Raw genomic sequence first — 17,481 nt, 5'->3', positions numbered from 1 at the left:
CTAAAGTGCTTTTTTAAAAAGGTATAAGAAAGTCAGCACAATGACTAGAACAATCTGAACATTAGTCAACCTGTCATATTGTACCAAAGGTGACTTTGCTATTTTCTAAAGGAGGGAGTAATATCTATTAGTGACTAGGACTTTGATGGAATTAATAATAGAATGAGACAAAAAATCTCAAAAGACATAAAGTTACATACTCCTAGATAAAATGGCATATTCCTAGATAATGTACTTTCATATACGAAGTAGTGTGTGAATACATGCACTAAGCATGTGTGTGTCTGTGTATAATTAATAAAAGGATGAATTATAAACACATATTAGATTCTTCTGAGCAAAGCCTAAAGAACCTTTACTGGAATGCTTCCGATAATGAAGAAGGTTGGTGGGTTTGACTTGTATTCTCTTTACAGCAAAAAGGGTTCAAAATTAAGTTGTTTATTTGTTTGCATTTCTGTCAGGTAGTCGAACATCTCAGACTGTCAGACAGATATATAACAATACTTCTTCTATTTTTCAAGTGATAAATGGTGTAACGAGGCTTTGAAAGCTTCAGCAGGTGTTGCAATCCTGGTGAAGTCACATCAACACGCCACTTGGAATCTCTTTCTGAAAGTCAGAGTTGTCCTCTGAAAAGATTTAGGTGGAAATTGTGAACCTGAAACACCAAGCAAAATTCTCATTAAAATGTTACAAATCCCAGGTCCCAAAAGGATCATGTTATATGTTCCATGCAGATGATATTTTTTAAAACGAAAAAGAAACAATGTCACTTGTACACAAATCAGGAAATAGTCATCTGGAAAAACTGCCACTCTGGGTGCTGAGAAGAAAGAGGGGTGCTTCCCCTCCACTGGGCCTTGGTCCTGGCCATGAGTTCCCCCAGAGAACTCTGTCAGCTACCTTAAGAAGTCCTTCCCACTCTTGGTCCCTCAGCTTCTCCTTTCTTTTTTTTTTTTTCTGCTACAGAAATAATGCTGATAAGTTAATAGCCCCTGCGCTTTTGGACCTGGAAGCAAAGGTAAGCAAGAGACCACAAGCCTGCTTGTCAGAGAAGAAGATAAATCTTTAGAAATATAGGAACAGGGCTTCCCTGGTGGCGCGGTGGTTGAGAGTCTGCCTGCCGATGCAGGGGACACGGGTTCGTGCCCCGGTCTGGGAAGATCCCACATGCCGCGGAGGGGCTGGGCCCGTGAGCCATGGCCGCTGAGCCTGTGCATCCGGAGCCTGTGCTCCGCAATGGGAGAGGCCACAGCAGTGAGAGGCCCGCATACTGCAAAAAAAAAAAAAAAAAAAAAAAAAAAAGAAATATAGGAACATCTCTCTTATGTACCCTCAATCACTTCTACAGACATGAAAAAGGCCTCCAACCAGCAATAATGACAGTTGTCACAAAGTTATTGATAAGAGAATACAGTGACTTAGTATTTGGTGAAAAATTAAGAGTGCAGATTTTAAACAAATTCAGAGCCCAGTTTCCTCTCCTAACCTCTAGTACTGTGCGCCCAACAAACTATTTGGCATCTCCACTTAGCACGCTGCAGTCAACGTCTCCGAAACTCCTTAGCCACTGTCTATTGGCCATCCGCAGAATCATATTTACCAACCGTCACTGTCCTCTCTCTCTCATACCATGGCTGCCTTTTAGAGAAAGAACTGTTGTCATTGAAAATGACAGAGAATACTCCTGGGGAATGCACAAGGCAAAAAGCAACAAAAAGACACAGCAGCTTAGAGCTATGAGCATAGGAGAAAAATCTCCATTAAGAATAGAGAAATTTTGACATCACTATGCTATAGAACTATAGAAGGGCTGACATAAACAGTGATAAACCTGAGTTGTCCCAGTGCTCGAATTATACTAGATTTATTTTAAAGTTATTTCCCTTAAAACAGCAAATTATCCTCTACATTTGAGATTATCTATAATACAAATGATTCATATTTTTTGAGCAAACAGTGTATGCTTGGCATCTAGCTAGGTCCTTTCCATACATTTTTCCAATAATTGTTTTCTCCATCTAGTCTGTTATAAAAGAACTGAGGCCCGGAGCAGTTGAGGCTCTCCTAAAGTGCTCAGCTAGTAGGTGCTCGAGTCAGGATGGAAACGAGGCATTTGATTCCAGAGTGAGTGGCACACCTCATGACGATGCTACGTTGCCTCCTTGAACCAAAATGTTGGTAACGGTTTTGAAAATTAAAACATCACAGGCCTGAATTCAGTCTAGAAACTTCATTCTTTAAATGGCATACTACCTGAGAATAAGTATTTATCTGTAAAACTCTACATCATAAAATACCTAGAAGATTTGTATTAATTTTGTGAAGCATTTTTATAATGAGATCTTCAAAGAGAATCTGAAAATAGAGTTTCATTCAGAAGAAAAAAATGGAAACTCTACAGCAGAGAGAGACATTGATTTCTCATAAGACTCAAGACAGCATTTTCTTTTTTATGAGGGTGAGGCTCTAAATTATTAGGAAACTTTGGGCATTTTCTCCTTTAAGATTGTGCAAATTAATAAAAGGAAACCTCAGCCAAAGTTGGGGTTGGAAAGCCAGTAGTGGGAGCTCTCATGCCCTGCCCACCACTCACCTTTAATTACCCCACCAGGAAGACATCAGTAACTGACTGACCCCAACAGGAAGAGACTACCTTGCTCTCCCAAACAGGAAGCGCAGCTACATTCCTGCCCCAGCAGGAGGAAGGAAGACTTCCTTCTTGCCCAGCAACAAGCCCAGCCAATGGAAAACCCGGCAGCTCAGCCAAAGACAAGCTATCATCACTTAAGCTTTTACCTTCCTCCAATGAACTTTCCTTTTTTCCTTGCTGATGATCTCCTTTCCCTGTCCTGCCTTCCTTTTATAAAAGCCTTCCATGCCCTGCAACTCCTCAGAATATCTCTGTTTGCCACATGAGATGCTGCCCAATTGATTCATGAATTGCTTACCAAAACCACTTCGATCTTCAGATTTACTCAGTTACTTTTTGTTTTTTTTAACCAACAGCAGAGAAGTGCTTGTCTTTGCAGTTTTGCTCTTTATGGAGATTCCTGAGATATAGCCATAGATGACAAACTCTTGGTCAAAACTGTCCTCTCAAGGTCGATAATCTCCAATTTCTCTTTCCAAAACTTGAAACTTCACGTATTACATCATTTTATTTGTATATGGAGAACACCGACCTGTCAAAAAACCTTGACCTGTCCATGTGTGACCAGCAAATTCCCTCAGTGTCAATGAACCTTTGCGGGGTGTATCTCACTGTTAGAAGAAAAATAAAATGAGGGATGAGTTTTATCATTTCAAATATTTTTAAAAACGAAAGTTATGGTTAACAGAGAACCGACCCAAAATGTATGGGATGTGCTGGGCTTGAAACCTGTTCCGTGGCCGGAGATCGTTCTCGAAGGGGTGATCCTTCTACACGGACAGGTACTGTGCTCGGCACACGTTTTTGTGGATGCCTTCCTCTGAGCTAAATGAAGGATGATATGCTCTTGTTTAAAATAAATGCAATCCTTAAAAAGACAAAATCTATATATGCTTCAATCAGTCGCTCGTTTATCATTCATTCACTCGCGTATTTGAAAACTTTTTATTTAGATATTGCTAAGTATAAGGTCCACTAAACACACCTATCAATTTAATTATGTAATTGTAGTTTTTAACCCGGTAAAGTGGTAGGGCCTTAATAAGTAACTATGGATTAAAAACCTTAACTGCATAATATTCTTAATATTAAAGTATGATAGAAATGTTCTTCTGCATTTGTGAAGCATCTAACTTTTTTAAAATGTGATATTTGACTGCTTTTAGGAGTCCACTCTAAGCCACAATATTCTGAAGTTAAATATTAAAGCTTTGCAACTCTTGCCTTCTGAGAATGAGTTTTACTGTTATATTCAGGGAGGCAGAAGGAATGCGAGAGAAAGCCCTGCCTCAGCTGGTTTTTCTCTGTCTAGGCTTTATGTTCTCACACTTGGGGGTCTTCTGTGTTTTATAAAATAGACACAAGTTACTTGTATTGGAGTAAAGTGAGCAGTCATTATAAATCTGGGGGAAACCTGGTTAGGCTTTCTACCAGCAGCATACCTTCCCCAGACTTTCTGTGGTCGCTTGGCTGAGTTGAGCTTGGGTGAAGAATACATTATGCCTACATTCCAGTGAACACGGCAAAGATTAACTGTAAAAATGAGAGCTGGGAAAAATGGCAGGGTATGTTACTGTGTTCTTAATCTATGCCAGGCATTATTTAACATCTACAAATTCATTTAATCCTTATAACAATTCTTTGAGGTAGGAATCATTATTGCCCTTTTATAAGTGAGAAAATTAAGGCTCAGGGAGACTAACTGGAAGCAAATCATATAAAGAGTTTGTGTGGCAGGATTCAAACACAGATCTGCCTGTCCCCTGACGTAATCTTCATGCTATTTTCTTCGCTACACCATCCTGACCGTCAGATATGGCCTTGACACCTGGACTTTCTGATTTAGTTTGGGCCGTGTTTTTATTTCACAAAATATTGAATTAATCCTCCCACCTCCTATAAATTCTCACAAGCCAGTTACTTTCAAGAAACAGATCATGGCGACATTTTATGCTACCGTGTTCATGTGGAAGTGTCCAAATTATGTTTGTTTGTTTTCCAACAAACAATGTAAATGGTGCACTTAAATATTAAGAAATCTGTCTTACAGAAACAGGACGCCATCCGGGAACTGCCATATTCTGCTCCCCAGTCTCTGAGCCTATTGGTGGCAACCTGCTCCTTGAGGTCTGAACTGGTGGGGGGACCGTGCGGTCCACGCCAGTTTGCCTGTAAACACAACAACGTGACCTGAGCACCGAGGTACAAAGACGGACAGAGCTTACCGCGAAGCTATTAATCACAACCTGCCTCCCAAAGGAAACGCCAAGTAGGATGAACTGAGTTTCTACAAGATGGGCGGGGGACTGAGTCCCAGCCCCAGTCACCTCTGTGTTTAGTAAGGACTGTGAGCCTGTATTTACTGAGTGCTCAGCTATGCTAGCCCCTGCGCAGAACACGGAAGTTTTTGAATATCTAGTTCCTCTCCTTAAGAAGATTACAAAGTACTGAAAACAAATCAAGTAATTAGATTACAATGCAATGCAGTTGATATAATATAGTGCTACGGTGTCTGGTTCTGAATACAAGCACTGTAGAAATTTAGGGAATAGAGCAATCAACGAAGGATAAAATTAATTCTCAATGTGCAGGGCCTAGATGAGGAAAACCACAAAAATTTATGTAAGGTTATAAAAGGCAAAATATGTTCTCTGATGGGAAAACTAAGTTTTGTGAAAATGTCAATTATTCCTACATTTTTAATAGATTTAATGCTATGAGGTCCAATGTGATACTTTTTTTTAAAATTTGACAACCAGATTGTAAAATTTATTTGTCAACATGGGTGAGTAATTTCAACAAAGGAAGAGTAATGATGATAAAAGACCTTCCCTACCACATATTAACACTGAAAAATTAAATTGTCTAATTTGTGCACAAGAATAGAGATGGATATTCTAGAAAAAGATTCTAATTCATTTATTTATTAATAAATTCATGAAAATTAAAAGATGACAATTTTTGACTCATCAAGTTTTAAAATATACATACTAACTAAAGTTTACAGGCTGCAAGGAAAGAGTCTTGTGGATTGCTAGTGGGTCTATAAATTGGTAGAACCATTCTCAGAAGAACTTTGGAAAAATATTTCAAGAGCCTTAAAAATATCCATAACCTCTGACCTGGTAGCTTTACTTCTAGGACTTACCACCAAGAAACAGTTTAAAGACATCCTTACTAAAATTTATGTAAGATAACATTCACTGTACAATATAATAGTGAAAATATAGAAGAAATGAAAATTTTCAGTAATAGGGCAACACAGTAAATTATTATATACCCACATAATTATATTTTACTCATTAAACTCATGCTTTCAAAAATGTCTGATAGGGCTTCCCTGGTGGTGCAGTGGTTGAGAATCTGCCTGCCAATGCAGGGGACACGGGTTCGTGCCCCGGTCCAGGAAGATCCCACATGCCGTGGAGTGGCTAGGCCCGTGAGCCAGGGCCATTGAGCCTGCGCATCTGGAGCGTGTGCTCTGCAACGGGAGAGGCCACAACAGTGACAGGTCCATGTACCGGAAAAAAAAAAAAGTACAAAACTCTACACTATATTAAACTTTCACAGGTTGGGGAGCAATTAGAAAAGATACAGTAAAAGGGCTTTTTAGCATGGCAATAATTTTTAAAATGTTGAAAGACATGGATCTACAAATAGGGAGAGGCCAGGACAAGACAGGAAGGGAATGTACAGTTGGAGGTGTCTGAATTTATTTCAGTAAAAAATAGAAAAGGTTTTTGATGAAAGCCTGACAGTGGAGCCCGGGTGGGCTGGGAGGAAGAGGAGAGAGCCAGTAATGTGCTATTGACACGGCAGAGGATGACGAAGAGGGTCCCAGGTGGCCAAAGTGACATGGAGGAGGGAGTGAGATCTTGAAAGAATTAACAGAGCAGACTCAAATAAAGCTGGAAAGAGCATTTCCGACTAGTGAAAGAAATGCTGACTTATCATAAAGCTGTAAAGGGTGCTGTGGAGTGCATCTCGAAGGAGTCCAGTCACTTGTTAGGCACTGGCAGCTGCTTACACATCCCCCCCCCCCCGCAGGGGGACCTAGATGCGGTCCCTGTAATAACTCCCTCCCGTGCTGCAGGAAGCCTGGTGGCCTGGTGGTCCAGGGGCTGGTCTCCAAAGCCAGGCAGCACTGTGGGGGAGTGATCTTTGGCCAGTTATTCGACTCCTTTCAGCCCTGTTTCCTCACCTTAGATTTGGGATAATGTGAGTACCAACTCAAAGGTTTGTGGTAGGTCACAAATAAGATAATAAATGTGATTCATTTAGCTAGTGCTGGGAACATGAAAGCAGTCAACAAACACTGGCTGTTGTTAACACAAGTATTGCCTCACACTTGAGTGAGTGAGAAAACTGGAAAGCTCCTTCGTAATTCTACAATAAAGGAAGAGACAAATTCCTTTCTAATAAGGCAATGATTTGATGTTGATCCCTAAGGTCAAAAGATTTTCTGAAATTCCCTACACAGGATGAAACTCGCCCTTCAAGATAAATAAAAACTAATGGGTATATGTCCCTTTTAACAGCATCTTATGTACATCAGTTTTTACACCTCACAATGAAAGTATTAATTGTGTATATATAAAAGCATTAGCTAATGATTAGTTTTACAGACTCAGCCATTGAAACCCATCTAAGACCCTCTCCATCAAGAGTTTCATTGCGCTTAGCTGCCTGTGCTGTAGATAACATGGCCTGATTTTATATTCTAGTATCTAGCTAATAGCTAGTATCTAGTAGTAAGTATACTACTGGAACAAATTCATGTTAAATATCCAAATAATGAGCTACTTAGAAAACTGTCCACATAAGATTTGACAGGGGATGCTTTGTCCAGAATAAACCATAAACCCTAATTGACAAGCATCTCTGTCCTCCGTGACCTTTGTTTTACCACCAGAGAAACAAGACTTACAGCTTCGTTCCCCTAAGAACTTCATCACTGTACACGCTGGGGATTTTTATTCTCTGTGATTCTGAGGTAAGAGAAGGCAGCCTCCTGTATGCCGGTGTTTTCTTTGCAGAAGTCTGTAGTCCGCGAGCCTCCAAGATCCTTGCCAGACGGTGCTGGGCCGAGGCAAGACCACCGGCCCCTAAACCCAGTGATCTGTCCTCTTGCTCACTCCTGGGGGAGGGAAGTCAAGTTCATTACTCACATGTAAGCTCTATGCATTTGCTCATTACTAGGCTTTGTCTAGAACACAACCTGGCACGTAGAACTTAGTCCTATTTGTTGAATGAATGGACAGACCAGCATTTCCAGTTCAATTTTAATTTCAGTGAAGGATCATCGACAGGGGGAAGAGATCTCATTGTTTTAAGTCTCTCACTGTTTGTAATCAAACCGTATAGTCCACAAGATTAAGAATTCACAGCTACAGTTCCCTTTTCTTATCGGCCCCAACCTAACAGGAATTGTTTTGTGGTTGTCATTAGAACAGGCTGTTTTCACTCTTACGCATTGGCTGTACGTGCTCAGACACACCTGGGAGCATGGGATTAAATGCAATTCTTATCATCTCGTCCTCAGTGGTCTTTAGTGGTCGAGTGTGTCCAGCACAGGGAAGAGGCTGGGTGATTATTTTTTATACGTACTGTGTTCTATCTGTAAAATAAGTAGGTCTCTGCTGAAGTGGTTTTGCTTTAATTGTCATCACACCATTCAAGTCACTATAAAAATTATTGGAGAAGCGATGAATCTGAGGAAAGTGAAAAGAATAAAAATTAAACAGCACCCAGAGCCGTTGCAATTACAGAGCCCGTCAGGAGCCCACAGGAAACAAAAGGCCTCAAACTGGCTAACTTGAGGTGCATTTAATAAAGGGACCATACTTTCTAAAGACGTGTGAAGAGAAATGAATAAGGGATGACGAATTCCCCAAGGCTTGTTAACAGCAGGGACACATTACCACACCTAGGCTTGGAGCAGCAAGAAGTGAGGGAGAGGTTTCTGGAATCTGGACCGGGTAGCTGATGGAGAAATGCCACCAACCCACTGTGACCTGGTAGAAGGGCCAGGAGGAAACATGCCAGGCCTCGTTCTCCTCCGTACTCTGAGCTCCCAAAAGCTGCAGGGCAGGGAGCCCTCTGTTCATTGACTGTGTGTGCACCTTCACCAGGGTGAAGAGGGTGGACAGAGAGTCTGGAGAAGCAAAGAAAAGGTGTCCCAGCTCCCACTGGTCAGCTTGTCTGGCACCTCTCCTCCGACCCAACCCTTCACAGCTCACCCCAGTGAGCTTCCCGGACCAGCTCCAGAGCCTGGGAAAACCTGAGACCAGAGTATGACAGGCTTGCATTTGAATCCCAGTTCTTAATGCCCCCTGCTTGGTCATCCTGGAAAGATTTTTAACTTCCTAATCTTTACTCTGGGGATAATGATTCCTACTTCATAGAGTTATAGGAGAATTCAATTCGATTACCTTGGTGAAAGCATGAAGTCAGGGCTAAGTAATTATTAATTTCCTATTCCATCCCGTAATATGACCAACTAGGATTTAAAATAATATATAGCTTCAGGCAAACAGGATTTCTGAAACTAGAATTATAGTTCGAGAAAAATGTGGCACCCCTAATCACATTTTCCTCATGTTGAATATATATAAAAGTAAATGTTAGAGGAATAAAGTAAGACCTATTGTGATTATCACTAAAATGCTTTGACTATTTCAAAATAAACTCTACTAGTACTTTACTTTTACTTTAAACTTTGTTGCCCATTCACTTTTTTAACTTTTATCCAAATGCAAACAACAAAATAGCCGTAAAAAGCATTTTAAAAAACCATAAAAAACTGTAAACACAACAAAATATCTGTTAAAATAAATCCTTAGGTTTTAAAATCTCCATACTTTTCCAGTGTATTTATATTGCCTGATAGTTAAATGTTCTCTTCTAGGTTGTCATCACCTGTTCCTTTATGTGACTCATACTTCAACATGAAAAGTGAGCAATACTGTAGAGCCTGGCAGAGCAGTTTAAAGAGACCAAAAAGTTCATTAAACTGGTAGCAATTCCAAAAGTTTCTTTTGAACAGCACGGACAAAGACTAATTGTAAGCCCTTAAACTAGAGGGTAAAACAATCCTATGAGATATTTCTGTTTCAATCCACTGCTCCGTGAACCTCGGGCCCTATTGCTCCTATGCTAGGTGCATATTTTTGTCTCTGCCTTGTCATCCTCCCTTTTCTTTTTCAGCTTAATAAATCTTGCCTGTCATTTAGGATTTAGTTCATGTATTACTCTACTTTGTGAGGGTATGCTGTTTTCCCTCTGAGCCCCACAGCATTAATGAGCTAAAAGACATCTAATTATAATATATAATAAAATATGATATGATCTATAGTTAGCATCTGATTATAATAATCAAAGCTAACACTTAAGTCTGCTCTGTGCCACACACTGTACTAAATGTCTTATCTCCTTTAATTCTCATGGCTTCCTATTTCATAGATCCCGTAGATAATGGAACAGGCTTTGAAAGAAAGGGACAGATTCAAGATCACAGAGTCAACAGCTTGTGACATTGGACTCCGAAGTTGTAGTCTATATCCAAAGCTCAAACTCTCATCCACTCTAAACATATCTTCTAGGTTGCCTCTTTGTGTGTGTGTGTGTGTGTGTGTGTGTGTGTGTGTGTGTGTGTGTGTGTGTGTGTGTGTGTGTGTGTAGTATTGTTTGGTATGGCTTGACTCCCTCCAACTAACTTGTACGGACCAGGAATCCTGTCTTATCTTTTTTCTGCTTCCCCATAGCAGACGGGCTGCGCAAACATAAAGTCCAAACTCCTTAGCACTCCTGAAGGTCTCCCATAAGCAAGCTCATCCTTTCCAGCCTCACCTTCCACTAGATCATTTTTTTTCTTTTTAATTATTTTATTTATTTTATGTTTGCCTGCATTGGGTATTCGTTGCTGAGCATGGGCTTTCTCTAGTTGCAGCGAGGGGGGCTACTCTTCATTGTGGTGCATGGCCTTCCCATTGTGGTGGCTTCTCTTGTTGGGGAGCACAGGCTCTAGGAGCATGGGCTGCAGTAGTTGTGGCTCGCAGGCTCAGTAGTTGTAGCTCGCGAGCTCTAGAGCACAGGCTCAGTAGTTGTGGCGCATGGGCTTAGTTGCTCCATGGTGTGTGGGATCTTCCCGGACCAGGGCTCGAACCTGTGTCCCCTGCATTGGCAGGCGGATTCTTAACCACTGCGCCACCAGGGAAGCCCCTCCACTAGATCTTTGAATAGGGACACAATTCAAGAAAAATTTATTGAGTTCCCAGTATATACCTGTGTTAGGAGCTCTCACGTATTTATATGGCTTTATCCTCACAACAATCCATTTCACAACATATTATTACCCTCGTTCTATAGATAAAGAAACTGAAGTTTAGAAAAGTTAAACAACATGTCCAAGATAATTCCCCTCATAGGTCTCTTGATTCCAAATGCCCTGGTCTTGCCACAGTGACTCTGCTTGTCCCAGTATCTCATCTTCTAAGCCTCAGTCCAATCACTGTTCCCCTCCCTCACTCCTCCATGTGGGTCTGAATTGACCCACTCAGAATTCCTATCCAGGAAAGCCTACCCATTTCTTCATGTTTCTGTTCAAATTTCACCTCCAACCAAAAAAAGATAAAGCCTCACTCCAGGCAGAATAAATCATTTTCTCCCTGCTTCTCCTACAACTCTTTTGCACAACGCTCACAGAAGACTTTGCATCTGACCTGTATCATACTCTTCACTTTACTAGGCCAGGGAATATGCTGTGTTCATCTCTACATCTCCTTAAAACACCTAGTACAGTTCACTTAATACAAACTCAATTAATGTTGAATGAACCCAACGTATACTCATTGATTGAGTCTTTTATCACTTCGGTGGGAGGACAGGAGAACATCTGTAACCTTCAAATTGGGCTAGAACTATTGGGGGAAAGCATTTTTTTTCTTCAAAAATATGGAAACAGCTCTACAGTTCAAAGCAGGTGGAAAGTCTCAAATCTGAGTGTCCCTACTCTATCAAAGAACCTGGTGATTCTATTCAACTTCATGAAATAATTATTTTTAAATTTTAGTCTTATTGGCCAACAGACCCAAGTATCTTGATAACAGAATTTAATAGAATGGCACTCTTGACAAACTGAGGCCAGAGATATAAAGATTGAAGGAAAGAGAGAGTGGAAAAGCATCTACCTGAGGTGGGTTAAGATGAGAAGCCAGGGATACACTTCGAGTTTCAGAACTTCTGGACGGGGGAACACTGGACACATCAGCATTAATACAGGAAATGACCATAGGTGGAGATTTATTCTCGGCTACTTTCAATTTTTCTTTCTGTTTTTTTCCTTCTGTGCCAAAGAAAAATCAATATTATTAAGAAAAATACTATCAAATACATGTACTTAAAATCCCCAGTTCTGGGCTTCCCTGGTGGCGCAGTGGTTGAGAGTCCGCCTGCCGATGCAGGGGACACGGGTTCGTGCCCCGTTCCAGGAAGATCCCACATGCTGCGGAGCGGCTGGGCCCGTGAGCCATGGCCGCTGAGCCTGTGCTCCACAACGGGAGAGACCACAACAGTGAGAGGCCTGCGTACAGCAAAAAAAAAAAAAAAAAAAATCCCCTGTTCAAAGAGAATATTTGTTCTTGCGATACCATGAGTCTGCTGTGGCTGCTGAACCTTCCTATAGAGAGGACAGACCCCACAGAGCAATGGGCTGACACTTTTCCAAGAGCATCTAATGAAATGACTATCATTGCAATGGTACGTAGAAAAATCGGGATTATACACTGGGGCAAGAAGGATTCTTGGTACTTTATAATATCCCAATTAATCCCTTTGATTGGAAAAAGTAACATCTAATTAAGTAAATTTAATTAAGTAAAATTTAATTATTAATATTTGATGATTATTTCCCTATTATACAAATTGGTTAATACTAGTCACTACTGTCCACCACTGACATTTCCATAATTTGTTTCTGCTCAGTTTCAAGTAGTTTAGAGAACATTTTATACAGGTAAATGAAGTAATTAATAAATTAGCTTTGTTTACATTTTATTTTATAAATAATGTCATCTATAATTAAAAAACAATATCCCATTATTAGAGATTAGTTAGGTAAATTTTTTTTTTTTTTTTTTGTGGTACTCGGGCCTCTTACTGTTGTGGCCTCTCTCGTTGCGGAACACAGGCTCTGGACGCGCAGGCTCAGCGGCCATGGCTCACGGGTTCAGCCGCTCCGCAGCATGTGGGATCTTCCCGGACCGGGGCACAAACCCGTGTCCCCTGCATGGGCAGGCGGACTCCCAACCACTGCGCCACCAGGGAAGCCCAGTTAGGTAATTTTTTAAGCCAGAATTTAAAAAGTGACTTGTAGCTTCTTTCTTGTGTATTTCTGTGTTTTCTTCAGGAATGCCTCTACCTTATTTTTATAGCTCAAAAAACGAGAATGTCCTTTTTGAAGTGATTAAAGCTCACTTGTGAATAAAGGCAGAAAACCCAACTTCCCTTCTCACCCCAGTCAGGTCCTAGATTTGGCCAAACTCGTGGGGCAGAAAGCTGAGGAACAGGAATTATTTTTTCTTTTCATTAGGTCAACTTATTAAGTACAAATTAAGTACCTGTGAGTGTAACTTCCCAGTTTTTTCTAATCAGCTTTTCCAGTATTTCCACCACAGCTGTCCAGACGTGGTCAAACACTTCTGCAGCCACCGCGTCTCCGACACAGTCATGCGGGGATACAGGAGGAAGTCCGTGCTTATGCCACGTCCTGTGGTGATGAGCTGGGTTTTGTTCAAGACAGTCCTTGTCACTAAGGACAAAACCCATTCTCATCACTAAAGTATCAAAGGCTGAAGTTCAAATAATGCCACCTATTTATCTATCCAACATGCACGCATATATATACATCGTACATATATAAATAAACCCAACATTCTTTTTTAAACAGCACTTTGCTATTTTTTAAAGTATCAGCTTTCAATCAGGAGGCAAATGTTTATTATGCAATACTGATCGCTTTTGTCTAAGAACCAAATAGGCATTTAGTGCAAAGACTGGACTTTCCCCTTTGCCCCCATGGGTGGCCAGGTATAGGGCACCTGGAGCCCCGGGGGACAAAGGCCGCTAGTTGCCTTTCCACTTTCTACAACATGCTGAACATGATTCTTGTTTTCTGTCTGAGCCACATTGTCAGTAAGAAAGCGAAACGCTGCTCTAGCATAACTACATCCTGCCAGGAATCTAAAAGCTTTCGGGAGCACGTTACTCTCAAAAGGATGGAAAATCTTTTGGATAAGTGAAAAACGCACAAAACACTAAATGAGCATATAATCAAAATACATGCCCAATAAATATTATTGTACTAAGTCAATATCAAATAAAATTCTATTTACTCTTCTTTTCTGTCAAAAGCGAAATACTCTTCAATCTTTCCATCCACATCATAAACCTCTTCTTCCAAGGATGAACATGCTGTGAGGTCCGCAATCCCTGTGCCAACAGGACCTGGCAGGGTGAGGGCTGAGAGTGCCGCCGGGACTATTTGAGAGCCAGAGATGCACAGCCTATGGGGAAAATCAGATTCTCCGTGAGGGTTTGCAGAACGTCAACAATACAATGTCTACATGATCGTGGTGGGTCTTTAAATTATCCATAAAGCCACAGAGTCCCAAATTTTAAAAATCACTAAATATTACATTTGACAAAAGTCATACACTTAAAAGCAACATTTTGGCTCAGACATCATTCAAATTTTTAAGGGCTTCTTAAAAGTCTAAATTATTCTACAGGCTTGTATCCTCTTTGCTGTAATGAAGGGATATCATGGCACAGTCCCGAATATGTGTGAATGGCATAGAGGGATTTACCAAAATCTGTTAGTGAGCAAAAGAAAACGGAATAGAGCTTTATTTATTCTGTTACTGCCCTGTGGCTTAGGATCCATCACAATAAAGCAGTTTTTGATTTTGCATCTAGGCTGCCTTTCAGAGTCTTTGAAACAGTTTAGAAGTTAACTCCCTTGATACTTGTATTACACAAACACATACCATCACCATCATCAATTGCAAATCAGAAGCATCTTGGGTAAAAAAAAAAAAATGCTCTACCTGCCCTTCACTGAAATCTAAACTTCCAAATTGTTGGAGCCAAGGCTCATGGCTCAGATAGACATGAAAAAGTATAACTAAAATGCAATTTAAAATACTTTTCAAAAGTAACTTCTAGCAACATACTCTCTGATGTTGCTGCTGGGTTCACAGTTGTCAGAGAAGGGTCTGTGGACGGCAGAAGCAGGTTTGCTGCCCTGGAAATGCTGGACCCCTTCATCAGTGGGCAGGACAAGCTGTCTTCCTAATACTCTGCAAGTGAAAAAAAAGGAAACTAATATTTTTGATTGGAAAGGGAAAGATGTTTTGCAATTTTAAAAGTTGGGTAATGGACTTCCCTATAGTATTTTGAAGGAGCGTGTATGAAGTGATAAGGTAGATATTAGTACACGAGCAGTGTAACGGGATCACAGGAAAACCACAGGCTTTGAGGGAAGAGGACAGACAGTTCTTGCCATTGATGAAGGGACCTGAGGCAAAGTTTTCAGGCTCCCTGAGCCACTGATTTCATCAGTTCGATTTTGTATGCAAAGTAGAATAATAGTGCCCTTGTAGGACTAACGAGTAGCTGATAGATAATGTAACCAGATTCAGACAACTAGGGGTAATGCTGGGCACACAGAAGCTCTCTATAAATGTTAACTGATATATACATAATGCGGAAAAATATGTAAATATATACACTAGGCTTACAGTCCTTGTCATCTTTTCTTTTTTCTACCCTCTCCTCCTTCATTTTTATCTTAAGTATGTAAGACAACACTGAAAGAAACAGATCTGAGCTCCTGGACTTCAGGCAAGTGCACCACGATGCCTAGAAAAGTCCGTATCCATCATTGATATCTAGTGCACACAAGGCAGGGGCTTACAAAGGACTGGAGAGGAAAAATAAAAACCTGTTTCGTCAAGATTTTTAAAAAGTTACTTAGTTGGGGTAACCAGAAAACCTATCAACATTTGTACGAGTGTTCTAATTTATTCTCCCCAGATATAATATAGAGGAACTTCAGATAACTGACATGGATTATTTTTTTTCCCTCTAAGTAGGTTTGGCTGAGTAACTGAAGGAAGAACATCTTCCCTTTTTACTCATCTACATCTTCCATCTTTGATATAAAAAAAATAGATGATCCTTCCTACATAAGGAATCTTGGTGAGATGGTCAGATTCACCTATCCAATCACTCAGCAAATAATCACTCTGTCCACCTCCCCTGCCCAACCCTGCCCTGTGCACTGCTCTCAAGGGCAGATACATGTTGCTCACAGACTAGTGAGTGTGAAGGTAAAGGATAACTCCTGCCCTTCTTCCATTCTCGCATTTGTGATGCATGCAATGCCTTTCTGGGGATGAGCTACATTTGCTTCTCACAAATTAAAATGCACTTGAGTATCGGAATGTCTCCAGATTTCCTCAGACACCATTGCAAAGGATGTGATCTCTCAGTAAAGGACACGTGTTCCAGATACATATTTTGACAAGTGCTTTTACTCAAAATATACCCAACTTATTGAACAGGTCAAGAGTGAGCGGTTCCCAAACACATCCTGGAGAATTACTATGAACAATCCCCTTACCTCAGATGGAGGGACCTTCTTGCCCACTCACTGCATTCAGCCCGTAGATTCTGGGTCTGAGGGCTTACTTTCCCTTCAAATAACATTTCCTCGACCTCCCAGAATAACTGCTGTACTTTCTGTGCATTGGCTTTGTCAAACTCCTAAAATAGAAATGCACATTTAGTTACAAGACCAGAAGTTGTAAATACGGGCTTCAGAATCAATGATACTTACAAATTTATATAGGAGGGAGCCCTCCCAGACATACCAGGGCTCCAATTTTTACTCTTCTGAAAAATTACATCCCACTTTGAGACTCAGTTTCCTTAACTGTTAAATAGAGATAATTTCTAGTACTAGAAATTCTCATAACTAGAGTTATGAGACCTATTCAAGATTGTACATAGACATAGTTTCAGGTATGAACATACATATTGACACAGACATTGATAATGACAGACACACACACCATATATCTAAGCACTTACATGTGCACACATATATGCACACAGACATGTGTCCCTCATGTAGCTGGGCATGAGACACCTAAGTACATCTGCAAATTACAAACTTTTTTTTCTAATGAAAAGGAAAATTATTTCATAGAAAGGGCCATTCACTTTCTTTTAATCAAGGAAACAGAAAAAGAAACCCACCTTAGGTATCCTAAGAGATGTGGCTATTAGGGCGGGGCCAGAGCATTCATTTTTCTTGTGTGGCTTTAAGAGGTTCTTGGGCTATGGCCACAGTGAACGGTCAGTGAGAAAACCCTCCAGCCTTTCCATATATTCTCCATGATGGAGAAGTAACAGACCTATCGTCTCCACAGCCAGTGAGGAAAAAATGAACATAACTACAATTGGAAGAGCCAACACTGTACCGGGGGCTGCAGGGCGAGAGCCCTGTTCAGTTTTCTCCCCGGGGGTTGGGGGGTGGCAGGTGAACCTGAAATCTAACCCACAACTCAGAGCGACCAAGTGCGTATTCAGCCTGACATACCTGATGCAAAATGGTCAATTTAGGTTGATTTTCACAGACTTTTCATAGATTTTCACAGCAAAAATTCGATATTTTCCATGTTACTTCTTCCCCCCAACTGATAACAAACTAGATTCCCAGACTGCAGGAGGGTTGAATTACCCCTTTTAAAATGAAACTAAGG

General features: G+C 40.7%; 1 protein-coding gene across 1 annotated transcript in view; it reads right to left on the bottom strand.

The window, feature by feature from the left end:
- Positions 1-420: 420 nt before the first annotated feature.
- Positions 421-17,481, bottom strand: part of FAM149A (family with sequence similarity 149 member A) — a 29,926-nt gene continuing 12,865 nt past the window's right edge. The window contains 12 exon segments of the mRNA XM_032618214.1: positions 421-661; positions 3,189-3,263; positions 3,350-3,379; positions 3,382-3,481; positions 4,705-4,825; positions 7,584-7,793; positions 8,264-8,367; positions 11,845-11,999; positions 13,273-13,463; positions 14,047-14,217; positions 14,887-15,012; positions 16,338-16,480. Coding sequence (XP_032474105.1) covers positions 588-661; positions 3,189-3,263; positions 3,350-3,379; positions 3,382-3,481; positions 4,705-4,825; positions 7,584-7,793; positions 8,264-8,367; positions 11,845-11,999; positions 13,273-13,463; positions 14,047-14,217; positions 14,887-15,012; positions 16,338-16,480 — 1,500 coding nt within the window. The 3' untranslated portion in view covers positions 421-587.

The sequence above is a fragment of the Phocoena sinus genome, chromosome 21, assembly GCF_008692025.1.
Source record: "Phocoena sinus isolate mPhoSin1 chromosome 21, mPhoSin1.pri, whole genome shotgun sequence".
In the NCBI taxonomy this organism is placed as follows: domain Eukaryota; kingdom Metazoa; phylum Chordata; class Mammalia; order Artiodactyla; family Phocoenidae; genus Phocoena; species Phocoena sinus.
Note: the sequence above shows the minus strand (reverse complement) of the source record. Positions and strands in the feature narration are given on the sequence as shown.